General features: G+C 41.6%; 1 protein-coding gene across 2 annotated transcripts; it reads right to left on the bottom strand.

The window, feature by feature from the left end:
* Positions 1-2,786: 2,786 nt before the first annotated feature.
* SMIM43 (small integral membrane protein 43) lies at positions 2,787-6,329 on the bottom strand. Of its 2 annotated transcripts, none has more exons than XM_039320205.1 (2): positions 3,821-6,329; positions 2,787-3,449 (listed from the first exon to the last, which is right to left on the bottom strand). In XM_039320205.1, the coding sequence occupies exon 2, from the start codon at positions 3,249-3,251 to the stop codon at positions 3,066-3,068; it is 186 nt and encodes a 61-aa protein (XP_039176139.1). In that variant the 5' UTR covers positions 3,252-3,449; positions 3,821-6,329; the 3' UTR covers positions 2,787-3,065. The 2 variants fall into 2 exon arrangements, with proteins under 2 accessions (XP_039176139.1, XP_039176138.1); XM_039320204.1 differs by having other exon boundaries at positions 3,760-6,329.
* Positions 6,330-13,001: the final 6,672 nt, after the last annotated feature.

Raw genomic sequence — 13,001 nt, forward strand, 5'->3', positions numbered from 1 at the left:
TATACTCCAAGGCTGGTGAGTATTTGGATTTCACGAGAATAGGAATTTGGAATTTCATTAGTCAGGCAACATTGAACTCATATAATTCTAAGATTTTATTAATGTTCAGGATAACTTTTATTGCTTTATAGCAAGTACAAAGAGTTGATTCATGGTATAATGGAAAGACAAATTTACTCAGCTCGCAACAGTGTGGGTTGCTTCAGATAATGGCATAAGGAAGAGATGGTAAAATGGTAAAAATTGATAAAAAATGACAAGGAATGATAAAGTCAAAAGAGATTATAGCTTAGCTCATATGCTGATCCTTGATAAGTGCATCTCAATAAAGAAGAATCCCACAACATCCAGTACATGTAGAACAGCCTGACAATGTTTCTCAATCTCAGCAGCTTCCAGATGTGTGAACTCCCAGAATTCCCCAGCCAACCATCTTTCTTACACTTTATACTAGACTAGGAAGAGATAGATTAGAAGGCCTGAGGTAACATGGGAAAAAAAGGCATTTAGGGAGGAACAGAATAGGAATTGTTGGGCTATGCAAACACTCAATATTTTTGCAATATCATGAAATAAACAAGTATTCCTTGCTAAACATGTAAGACATATTCCAATCAACCATTAAAGCCAAGTCTACTACATGTAGAGGGAAGGTTGTTTTTACTATTGGTAGCATTGCACCTTTATATACATCTACAACACAGCTGTCAAACTCGTTGCATCACGTGACATATCGCGACGTATTGTGACTTTTTTTGCATTGCCGGAGCTGGGGTGCGCGGGGCTTCCGTATGATGCAACCGGCCCATGGACCAGCAGTTTGACACCCCTGATCTACAATTAAGTGAAATTCTCACAATAAGATGGATGATGAAATGTAGTCACATAGAACACTTCTCATTAAGCTAACTGTATCACATTTACACCTAAGTAATTTTGATGAGGGAGAGATAGTTTTGTGCAGTGGTTGAGGCAGCAGGCTAGAAATCAGGAGACTGTAGTTTTAATTTCATCTTGGGCCAGTCATTCTCTCTCAGCTCTAGGAAGCAGGCAAGGCCAAACCACTTCCAAAAACTTTGCCAAGAAAACTGCAGGGACTAGTCCAGGCAGCAGTTAGGAATCAAAAACTGACTTGAAGACATTTCTCCCCTCCCCCAAAAAATAAAATGGCTAAGCCAGCATCTTATATCCTGCATTGAGCCTTGTGAAAAAACGTTGCTTCTCTGATATGTCACCTGCCTGAAAATTACAATTATCAGACCACAGCTACTGCAGTTATTGCCAGGACCTGACAAAAACCCTCCCTACACATACCACACATATACAAATAGTCTAATCATTAGCTTCCATATAAAAAATCAGGAGCTCTTTACAGTATAGAAATGAAACTATTTAACTATGTGGATAATTTTTCTATCAAAATGCAAGTTAATCTCCACCAGTTAACTTCCAACCTATTCCAAATGGCTCATAGTCACATATTTCTTCTGTAATGCTGATGGTCCTGCTAGTGCAGTGGTTCTCAACCTTTTTAATGCCGCGACCCCCAACTGGTCGTAAGTTGAGGACTACTCAACTGGTGTAGCACCGTTTGCAGAATGGGATTTTTGGCGGGCTCAGCAGGGCAGAGACAGCCTGGACAATTCCTATTGGCTTTTGAAAGCCAATAGAATTAGACTCTATTCAAGGAAGTCTATTCTATTGGCTTTCAAAAGCCAATAGAATAAAAGGGAGTAGCACAGCTAAGGAAAAGGGGAAAAAAATGGCGGACTGCGTTGTTTGGCGACCCCCGTGAAATGGTCATTCGACCCCAAATGGGGTCCCGACCCAGAGGTTGAGAACCACTGTGCTAGTGGACAATAAATTAAACTATCTAAATAAAGACACACATATATTTTGAAGATAACAATATGTTCAAAGGAACAACAATGCTATCTTACCTAAGAAATCAAAAAGATTAATTAAAGCCAAAAGTTTTAATAGTCTAAAGGCAAAGCCAGGTATCATCACTGCAATTTTTTAAACTGAAGCCACATCTTGATTCAATGAAATCATTATAGTGTCCACTGAAATGTTAACAGTATTCCAGGGGTCCTTAGCAGCTTTAAGACTTGTGGATTTCAACTCCCAGAATTCCCTAGCCATTCCCACAAGAAAGCAGACCTCTGCATTTATGTCCCTATCTTGCATGATTCTGGGCTAAGCTAATCTATAAAACAATATATTAATAAACAGATATTAACTTATTTAAACTAAGAGCAGAGTTAATGTAAAGGATATATATGAACAGTATCAAAGGGACTTGAGTGATCATTATCATTTAAATTAGTAAACAAAAATGGAAAGAGTAAATGCAAAAATGGAGAAAATTGAGACATTTAAAAATATAACAGATATTTGGAGCATTTCTTACTCCAATATCTCTGTAAACCTGAGACTTCAAAGATTTGCTCAGGAAATTTGAGCCACTTAATACCATTTGTATTGGGGCTGCTTTATGCATATTCTTTTGACCAAAAGGTATCTTAGACAGGTTGTAGTATAAGCATGTTCTGCAATATATACAGAATTTAGACCCCCCTCTCCCCCCCCCCAAAGTTATCAAAGCCAGTTTAAATGAAGAAATTAAAGAATGGCTTTGGAATTGATATAAAGTTTCTTTTTTACTGTAAGTAGAATTCTTTCTAATTATGAGTTATCAAGCCTTTTCAAATTTAAGAATTCCAATAATTCCAACCTTATCACATTTGCCAGACTGGAACCTAAACCTTAGAGGAACTTATTTTGTGATTATTTCAGGCAGCTTTCTCAAAGCAAATTCTGGGAGTGGGAGCCAGAAGATTCAGGAAGGCCGTTTTGGATCTCTCCAATTGAATCGGAGAGTGCAAGCTGAGGATGCGGCTGAAGCTGGTTTTGAAATTATTATTTCCCAGCCCCAAAAACCATTCTGTCGCTCTTGGATCACGCATCCCAACTCCAAGATCAACCCACCGAGACACACCTGTAGCTGGTCCTTGACACTCGGGGCGTACTTCGTCCTTTACTCCAGGCGGGGGCGCCTCGTCTTACAAGCTTTGCTCGCGGCAGAAGCCCCAGGGCTCTCTCAAGGAGGGGCGCCCTGGCTGGAGGGCGCCGGTACTGGCGACGGAATTCTTCAGCTGCTTAATGACCCCGAAGAGGAGCAGGACGAGCAGGAAGAGCAGAAGGAAGAAAAGCGCGAGGTAGAGGAGCAAGTTGAATTCCCACTCCATGGCGCCGCTGAGGCCATCCCTCACTAACTGCCCCGCGAGGCCTCCTGTTCCAAGGAGGGGGCGAAATCGGGTTATTCAGCCGCCCCGGGCATCTCTTCATCGAGCTCCTCCCGCTACACACATACACGCTTTCTTCGCCTAGTCTGGGAGCCAAACGAAGGAGACGCGGGAAGGACCGCCAGAAGGTTCTCACCGACTCTGGTTGGGAACAAACAACAACAAATCAGTTCGTCGCGGTAAAGAGCTGGCGCTTCTAAGGGCTGTTTTCACTCACAGACCCCGCTGAAGGAACACGCAGAGACACACGCACACGCCGCACTTGAACGGATTGCTTAGCACAGTCGCACAGATAAATGTTCCGCGCGTTCAAGATCGGGTCTCCATAAGTTGATTGAAAACAGCCAAGGGGGGGCCGTCGGGTGAGGCAGAAACCTTCCCCCCACCCCCATCAAAATAGCAGGATCCCGGCAAGAGAAGCCGGCCAGTGCGGCCGCTGCTTTTGACCAACCTATAAACCCGGGGAAAGGCGAGCAAGTGGGAATAAGGGTGGGATTGAAGGAGCAACGGACCGAGCACCGCCAACTCTACGGACGTAAATGGACCACAGCTCCCGTCAGCCCCCTCCCAGTGGGCGCTCGAGACCTTTGGAGAGCATCAAATCTGGAGCCCCGCCAAGCGAGACGCAGAGGGAGAGCGGCTTTTCTGACATTAAACGAGGCTGCCTAGATCAGTGGGTCAATGCTGTCCTTTCAGAAAGCGGTGAAGTTTGTTACTGTTCGCGCTAGAAAAAAAAATTACAGCGAACGTTTCTAGCAGACTCCCAACAGCCCTGTCGCCCCCCCCTTTTTTTGGGGGGGGGAGCACTGTGCTGAAGAGGGTCAGGCAACACGTCTTGCCCTTCTGCACATTCCAGCCAGTTTTGCATCCGCTTCTTGATTCAGAAATTCTCGAGTTCCTGAGCAATTATTTAATGCCTCATAAGTATGTAAGGGATTGTTTCTTTTAACTTTCATTTGGAATTCTTAGGTGGAAGGATGGCAACAGTTGATAGCATCCCCCTTTTTTGTACTTTGATTTCATGTGTGGAATTTCCACAGAGGCAGCTAAAATGCAGACTTTATTTATAAATATATAAATATGGAAAGGAAAGTGATATAAGTCAAGATAACTCTTTAACTACAGACATAATCTGAATGCATTATGCATTATTCAAATTATGCATTCTATTTACCATTGACCAACTAAAATACCCACTGAAAAACACTATTCATTTATGAACAACATAATAGTCTGATCATTGAACATAACAGATTAATAGTTCAATCAAAGATTTAAAAATACATTAAAAAACTTTTAACAGTCAGTTTGATCTACTGGCTAAGACATCAGATGAGAAACCAGGAGGCCATGAATTCTAGTCACTCCACCTTAGGCATGAAAGTCAGGTGGATAACTTTGAGCCAGTCACTCTCTCAGACCAACCATCTCACAAGTGCAGAGAAGAGGAAGTAGTAGTATGTATGCTTGCCTTGAGTTATTTACAAAGCAAAAAAGGTGGAATAAAAATCTAATAAATAAAATCCATTATAAATTGCTTGTTCCAGCTACCATTATTCCTTTGGCTTGTGCTCACTACTAGAGAAATCCACTTAATGGTGTATGTGGACTGCACAACCACATGAGGAAGCCTTTAGATTTATAATTTTCTTATCCATCCCATGTATTATGAAGGAAAGAGAATAATGGCTTTGGAAATGTAGATATTTATCCATTATTTATTATTAGATTTATATCCTGCCTTTCTTTGCATGACTCAAGAGTAGCATTCCAGGGCTCCATCTCCTATTTTTCCTCAACAACCCACCTGTAAGGTGGGCTAGGCCAAAGGACAGTGAGCAGCCCAAAGTTTCTGGTGGTCATGATGAGGAAGGACTAGCCCCTTTCCCGTTTTCTTGTCCACCACCTTAAACACTTTATGAGATTCAGAGTTTGTGATCCATTTATCTTACACTCATCCTCTTAAAAATGAAATACTATGTATGGCTTTCATTGAATTGGTTCTGCTCCTCTGACTCTAAACCCAATTGCTTAATTATAAGCACTATTTCATTATAGGAAAGACAATACAGTGCCAATAATAAAATGGGTATTTATATTTGTGTACATATCAACTGCACCTGATTATGCCATTGTTATAAAAATAAAAAATAAAGTACTGTGAAAAATAATAACAGTCCAGGCACCCGTGCATGTCCAGAGCCCTTTATCATTTGCTGCACTTTTGATTGTCACTAGGGGACTTCCAAGATTTGAGGTTCCCTGACTTTGATACTACTGGAAGAATCTGGACAGACTTTGAAAGATCCACTTCTTCCAATTCAGACTTCTCTTAACTTCTAGTTTACTCTTTCTGTGTATAAATTATATTTCAGAGATTGAAGAAAGTCAAAATAACTACTTGCTATTAATCCACAAAGTGCTGCATTATGTAATGGCAAGTTCATTCCAATCATATAGTGCATGGACAATGAGGCCACCTGGTAGGAATTTGTGGAATTATGAATATAATGCTGTCTATTTACATGGCATTTTATCAAGAATAAAAGTGCAGGTGTTAATCCAAAGAGCTTGCAAATAAGATTGTCACTAGGAAGATAAGAAGCAAAGGAAAAGAGGAAACCATATGCAACATTTCAGTTAAACACATAGATTCTATGGTTACAACAGATATTCAGTCTAAAGATTAATCCATGATGCTTTAAAATGCCATTTTTGTACAGGATTTAGTGAAAAGATTCATAGAAAAGTGCTTATGGGCTATTTTAATCCTTAAAACTTTCCACAATATTTATTTATTTATGAGGTGGCTCATGAAAGAGATTAGATAACCATGATACTGGAATGGTAATGTTTGTGCTTTTCAATTTCACTTTTCCTTGAGTTTCCAGGATAATCCAAGCTTTTAATTGACTGATCAAGAAAACCTAATCATCACCACCACTACTAGGAAAAACATAAAAGGTTTTTTTTTTTTTAGCAATGTAAATAGCATTTGTTATGACATAGCTTTCAGGTATTGGACAAAATCTGGAGTCACAATAAATTTGTTTGTCTTTAAGATACTACAGTGACTTTATTACAAGACTAGGAAACTGATTATAGAAGGATAAGAACAACATAGGCAGATTTTTAGAGTCTATCTATGTTGTATTTGTGTTCAAAACTCCCATATTCAGCTGGAATAACTTGATGCTTAAAACTTCTTAATGAGATATTTTGATAACATACAGTATGCCAGTAAGCTGGAAATGGTACCTTAATCCTGCCCACTTATTTTATATTGATCCTACTATCAATTGTGCAGTTCACATTCCAACTCAGTGATTTTTCATAAACAGATCTTTGTTCTATCTAAACACAATTGAGCATATTGCATAAATGAAAGCATTTTAAGGCATCTATTTACACTTTATACATAAGTGACTGCATTCCAATGTTTCATCTATTTGTACAAAAGTTAGATTACATTCACATTTAAACAGTGAGTTCTTGCATATTGCCACCAATAACAAACAGCAGTTTGGATTTTATTTACTAATCCTCCAAACTACTTTATTTTGAACAAGAAACCATTCAGAAACTCCAGTTTTCTAGTGACAAAACAGATAAAGGAAGCCATTCCTTTGGCTTTCTGTAGGAATAAAGTTCTTTCCAAGAGCATGGAGTAGAATTGCAACCTTTGCCCTGATATAAGATAGTTTGCAAGGAACTGAGCCTTTGTAAAGCTGCTATCAAATTTCTCTTCTGTGCTCAGGGACTCACACATTTTTCCATTGCTAAAGTCATAATGATCACAGTAGTTTCTTTTGCTGTGTCCCATAGGAAAAATATGTCTGCTACTTTACCACAACTTAGATTGTAGTATGTACCTCATAAGAGTAGTGTGTGGGCTACCTTGAGATTATCGCAACTTCATATTATAATCTAGCTTGGGTTCCCAACCCCTGGTCCATGGACCAGTATCGGGCTGCAGACTGACAGCAACCAGGCCACACAAACAAGCAAAACCCCATTGCAAGATGCAGGCAGCACATAAAACCACACCGCCTCCGGTCCATGGAAAAACCTCTCTCCACAGAACCAGTCTTTGGTACCCAAAAGGTTGGGACCTCTGATCTAGCTCACAAGCTAACCTATCTTTTGGGTTTAGTTGTCCATTAGACCAAGGATCCCCAGGCCCCGTTCCATGGACTGGCACAGGGCCCCAGCACGCCAGAAACAACATGTCCACGGAAACAAAGCCCCTCTGTGGGATGCAGGCAGCATGCGAAATCATGCCCCCTCTGGTCCACGGAAAAAACCTCTCCACAGAACCAGTCACCGCTGCCCAATTGGTTGGGGGCTGTTGCATTAGATGATAGACATATGATCAGCAAGGCATTGATCACATAGATGTCCCATCTGGCTGGAATTTTGATATCAGGTAACGACAAATCAAATCTGTTTGCATGAGACTTGTAGATAAAAACTGCCCTAACAAAATCAGGTGAAAATTTCTTTTTTTAAAAAAGGTAAACGCTGAACAGAATATTTTGTTAAATAATTTATGATTCTTCACTCATTGCACTGATTTGCATCTTCATTCCTATGTGGAAGGCCAAGAATTTGCCAATGTTTATTTTTGTTTATGGGACAAGAGTGGGTGTGTAAAAAGATGTCCTTTTGCCTCAAGTTGCAAGCCACCTTAAGTCATATTTGCAAAGGAGTAAATCCAGAGTTTATTTCTGAATAAGCTTTGATAAGATTGCACTGTCAACTGTATTCTTACAATAGTGTTAAAGTTTAAATCATCAGTGCATGTTTTTTTCAATTGAATGTTGACATTCCACATTTGATTGCAGTGTTATTTAGAATGTTATGTGCCGGTCTCAACCTACTTCGTTTGCTAAAAACTTTCTCTTTCAACAGCATGAAGTATGGCATCTTGATTACACCAAAACCAAAATGAAATTCTTTTATGTTAACTTGAAAGAAAATTAACTCCTAGAGGCTATTCTTTCTAGACAATCAAGCAAAAGTGCTTACTGATGGTGAAACCTTATTGTGGAGACATTTCTCATACTGTATCTGATGAAACAAAAGCCAAAAACTATTTAGAGAAATGAGAATTAAATTAGTCTCAGGCTTTCAACAGAACCAGTCTTGTTATTGGAGAGCAAGACTAGCGCCCCGGGAAGCAAATATCATAGCATTCCACACCTGTGGTCTTGAGCCTGGGTGGCCATTTTCTGGACTAGATGACATCTCCTTCAGTCCTGCACCTCCTAAACTAATTAAACAGTTTATCAAAGTCTATAGCAGAAAACACTGCAGCTTCAATTATTAGTCCAGATTGTTTGTTTTGAAAGTGACAGGTGTACCATTTCATCTTCTGCAAAAGGCAGCAAAACATTTTTCTGTTGCTACGTCAAGCTATTATTCTGTATATTACCCTGAAAAGACAGGTGTTCATTAGGAAGTTGGTACTGTAGTGTAAATTAAATTTTAAAAGATAATAATAAATACCATTTTTAGTCCTGCATTTTGTTTTCTATAGCAATCAGTCTTGTCTTCCTTCATTTATCCTTTAGTTTCCACCTCCCATGTTCCCTGGCTTTAAAGTCATTCATCACTACATCTTCTATAAGGGAATTCCATAATGAAGTACTTTTTAATTTAGTTTCTACATTTATTTCTAATCAACTTCATTGGATGGAATCCTTCACCAAGCATTTTGAGAAACAGAACAAACCTTTCTACATTTCCCGTATCATGCATGATTTCATATTCCTCAACCAACTTCCAATCCCTTTCCATTGTTTTTTTTCCCTAACCCTCTAGGTGCTCTACTTTTTACTTTCCTCTATTTATAAAACTGTTTAGTTTTATTTTAAAAATTGTATTTTATAATTAAAAATTATAAACCTGAGACAAGACTGCTTCTTTTCTGTTTGTAGCATTTTTTATTCATTTTTTTAAAAACTGGTTTCTAACACAATAGATTATGACTGCACATATGACATGTGATCCAACCCACTGCACCTGGGGATTCTATGAGAAACAATAATTATTGTTTAAAAGGTCCAGATTTGATATTAAGCATGCAGCCATTGCCTGCCATGCAAGTGGAATAAATGCTATGTTAGAAGGAATGAAATCCACTAAAGACCAAGACTAAGACATTTTACTTGCTTACTTAATGCACTGATGAAACATTCATAACTAAAATAAACTATAGCAAATGATATTTTACAATATTTGGCCATTTTAAAATCTTATCATAAGAGCTCTTATAACAGCTACTTATGAATTAAAAGTGCAGAAATGCTACACTGTTTTTGCCAAACATATTGTAATATTTTGAACCACGAACAAGATTCCATAAAAAGAATCACCATCTGACAATAGATGCTTAAAGATGTACTAAAAAGTAAAGCCAAATTATTTAAATTGGTTTATACCCATGAATCTAAATAGGATTTCAGATTGAAACTAAGTCTTTAATACCAGATAGCCACAACATATTTCATAATTCTGTATTTTTAAAAATCCTATATTTGCTAATATATGTAATACAAATTTTTACAAAGTTTAAATTTTCCCCAGAAATCTTATTGAATAGGATTTATTCCCAGGAAAGTATTATATAGTGTATAAACCTGCAGCCATCTGGATGTAGTCTACAGTCCCATTACTGTACTTGATATTACACTGAAATCACATTTTATCTTACACTAAAGTATTTATAACTTACTTGATTGCCCCACAGTTGAAGACAGAAAAACATTTCTGATATAGTTCTAAAAACTAGTATGTTATACTGGTTGTAACTTGGTTGTAACTGCTCCAGTCTGCAGTAACTTCTCCTAGTATAAGTTATCTCTTCCTCTGACAACAAAAGGCCTACAAGTCCAAATTTGTTTTAAGATGAAGGATTGAAGGATACCATTGCCTTAAGGATATAATTTGTTCAAAATAATAGAGAATTGCACTAAGTATTAATAATGTTTGCTTCTGCTCAGAAATCCAAATGAATATATTTCATAGTCTTTTAAGGAACATCTAGATCAGTGGTTCTCAATCTTCGTAATGCCGCAACCCTTTAATACAGTTCCTCATGTTGTGGTGACCCCCAACCATAAAATTATTTTTGTTGCTACTTCATAACTGTAATTTTGCATGAATCATAATGTAAATATCTGATATGCAGGGTGTATTTTCATTGTTACGAACTGAACATAATTAAAGCATAGTGATTAATCACAAAAACAATACAGCAATGCTCGCTGGAGAAGCTTACTCTTCCTTACTCAAAAATGTTGGGAGGGAGGGAAGGGGAAGGAAGGAAGGAAGATTGAAGGGGAAAGGAAGGAGATGGAGAAGTAAGGAGATTGAAGGAGGAAGGAAGGAAGGAAGGAAGGAAGGAAGGAAGGAAGGAAGGAAGGAAGGAAGGAAGGAGAGAAAGATTGAAGTGGAAGGGATGGAGATGGAAGGAAGGTTGAAGGGGAAAAGAAGATTGAAGGGGAAGGAAAGAAGGAAGGAAGGAGAGAGATTGAAGGGGTAGGGATGGAGATGGAAGGAAGGAAAGAAGGAAGGAAGGAAGATTGAAGGGAAAAGGAAGGAGATGGAGAAGGAAGGAGATTGAAAGGGGAAGGAAGGAAGGAAGGAGAGAGATTAAAGGGGAAGGGATGGAGATGGAAGGAAGAAAGGAAGATTGAAGGGGAAAGGAAGGAAGGAAGGAGAGAGATTGAAGGGATGGAGATGGAAGGAAGGAGATTGAAGGGGAAAGGAAGGAAGGAAGGAAGGAAGGAAGGAAGGAAGGGAAGAAAGAAGGAAGGAAGGAGAGATTGAAGGAGAAGGGAAGGAAGGAAGGAGAGAGATTGAAGGGGAAGGGATGGAGATGGAAGGAAGGAAGGAGATTGGAGGGGGAAGGAAGGAAGGAAGGAAGGAAGGAAGGAAGGAAGGAAGGAAGGAAGGAAGGAAGGAGAGATTGAAGAAGGGAAGGAAGGAAGGAAGGAAGGAAGGGAGGGAGGAAGGAAGGATCTTTAGAGAGTCATGTTTTTCCAGATGGTGATGAACTGCAACTCCCAGCATTCCCCACTCTTCCACAGTGCTTTTTAGGGCTACTGGGGATGGTAGTCCAGTAAGGTCTGGAGACACACACAGATGCCCTAGCAGGGAAAATTGGCCGGGTAATTGCTGCGGCTTTACTTGGAGGCATTCTGCAGCTCCTGAAAATCACTTTAACCAATTTTCCCTGGTTCAGCAAAGGCAACAAGTAATAAAACAAGCAACAGGTACCGGTAATAAAATAGCCCAAATTGTCCTTTCCAGAGCAGATGAAAAGAACCAGGGAAAGGGAAATCGCATCTGCCTTTGACCAACGGGAGGAGAAGCGGTAGGAAAAGCGTGGCATTTCGGCCTGGGCACACAGCCTTGCCCGCAGGCACTGCCAAAGACGCACAAGCAGCTCTGCACAATTGCTCGGGGAGGAGGGGAGGCTCTGACGGGGCCTCAGAAGCCGCACAGAGAATCCGTGCGCCTCGGAGCCGCCAGCTGCCCTCTCGCGCCCAACCTGGAGCCCCCCATCCTCATCCTGGCACCTCTTGCCCTCTCCCAGCCGCCCCTCCAGGACCTGCCCACTCCTCCAGCCTCCTGAGCGCCATCGCAGCAGCGAGGTAACAGGAGTCCCTTTCCATGCCACACAGCCCTTCACCGCCACGACCTTTCCCCGACTTGTTCCACGCGAGAGGGGCGCAGCCGGAGCACTAGCTCCCGCTTGGAAGGCACCACTTCTCCCCTCCTGGCCCGGCCAGTTGGCCTTCGAGGCACATGCAGGCATCACCGCTGCCTTGGCCTCTTGCCCGCCGCCTGGCCGCTTCCGAGGCCGGTGCCTGGCAAGCCGGGAAGGAGCTGCTCCTGCCCGCCAGTCCCAGGGCTGCGCCAGGCACCAGAGGACCGAGGCGGTCTTCAACTGCGAGGGAGGCGGACTGGGCGGCGCGGGGGAGGCTCCGGCGCAGAGAGCAGCCAGGGGCGGAGCGCGGCCAGGCAACCAGGAGGCGTGGGGACCGGCTTGACGCCGCAGCTCAGCTCAGCCAGCAGCAGCGCGTTGCCAGAGCAGGGCGGGAATAGAGGGGGCGGTGGTGGCAAGTCATGAAAGCAGCATCCACACGTTCAAGGTGCAAACGCCTTGGACGGTTTGGCTCCCCCACCCCTTTATTTACTGATCTGCCACAAGCTCGTGCAAACAAGCGCCGAGGAGTTCTAAACGAGTGGTCATTTAAAAAAAAAAAAGCTTTAAGCAACGAGGCAGAAAGAGGATCTCGCTCACGGCTCTTTTTTTCCCTTTCTCGGCGACTGGAAAGGCAGCAGCCAGAGACGCTGCTGCACAAAGGGAGGCGGAGAGAGGGGCGAGGGGGAAAACCTCACTCAACTTTCACCCTTATCAGACCTGATTCCCTTCTGGTCGACCCCCACCCACCCGCCCGCCCTTCACCTGCTGCTACAGATCGATGCTACCCCTCGGGAGTATTTTGCCAGGCTTTTTTTTTTTTTACCTTGGCCCTGCACTTCTCCCAGACAGAAGCCAGGCAAGAGGACCTGAAAGACGCCGAGCAGGAGATTCATAGCCGTGGCGACGCGGCAGTAGCTGCTCTGCGATGGCTAGCGCAGCCCCGCCATGCTGCTTTGGCAGCTGCTTTTCTGTCTGCC

The sequence above is a fragment of the Crotalus tigris genome, unplaced genomic scaffold, assembly GCF_016545835.1.
Source record: "Crotalus tigris isolate CLP2741 ecotype Arizona unplaced genomic scaffold, ASM1654583v1 scf7180000023625.2024221, whole genome shotgun sequence".
NCBI classification, from domain to species: domain Eukaryota; kingdom Metazoa; phylum Chordata; class Lepidosauria; order Squamata; family Viperidae; genus Crotalus; species Crotalus tigris.

Excerpts from the sequence above, each read along its gene's own strand:
- SMIM43 (XM_039320205.1), bottom strand. The coding sequence starts at position 3,251 with ATGGAGTGGGAATTCAACTTGCTCCTCTACCTCGCGCTTTTCTTCCTT.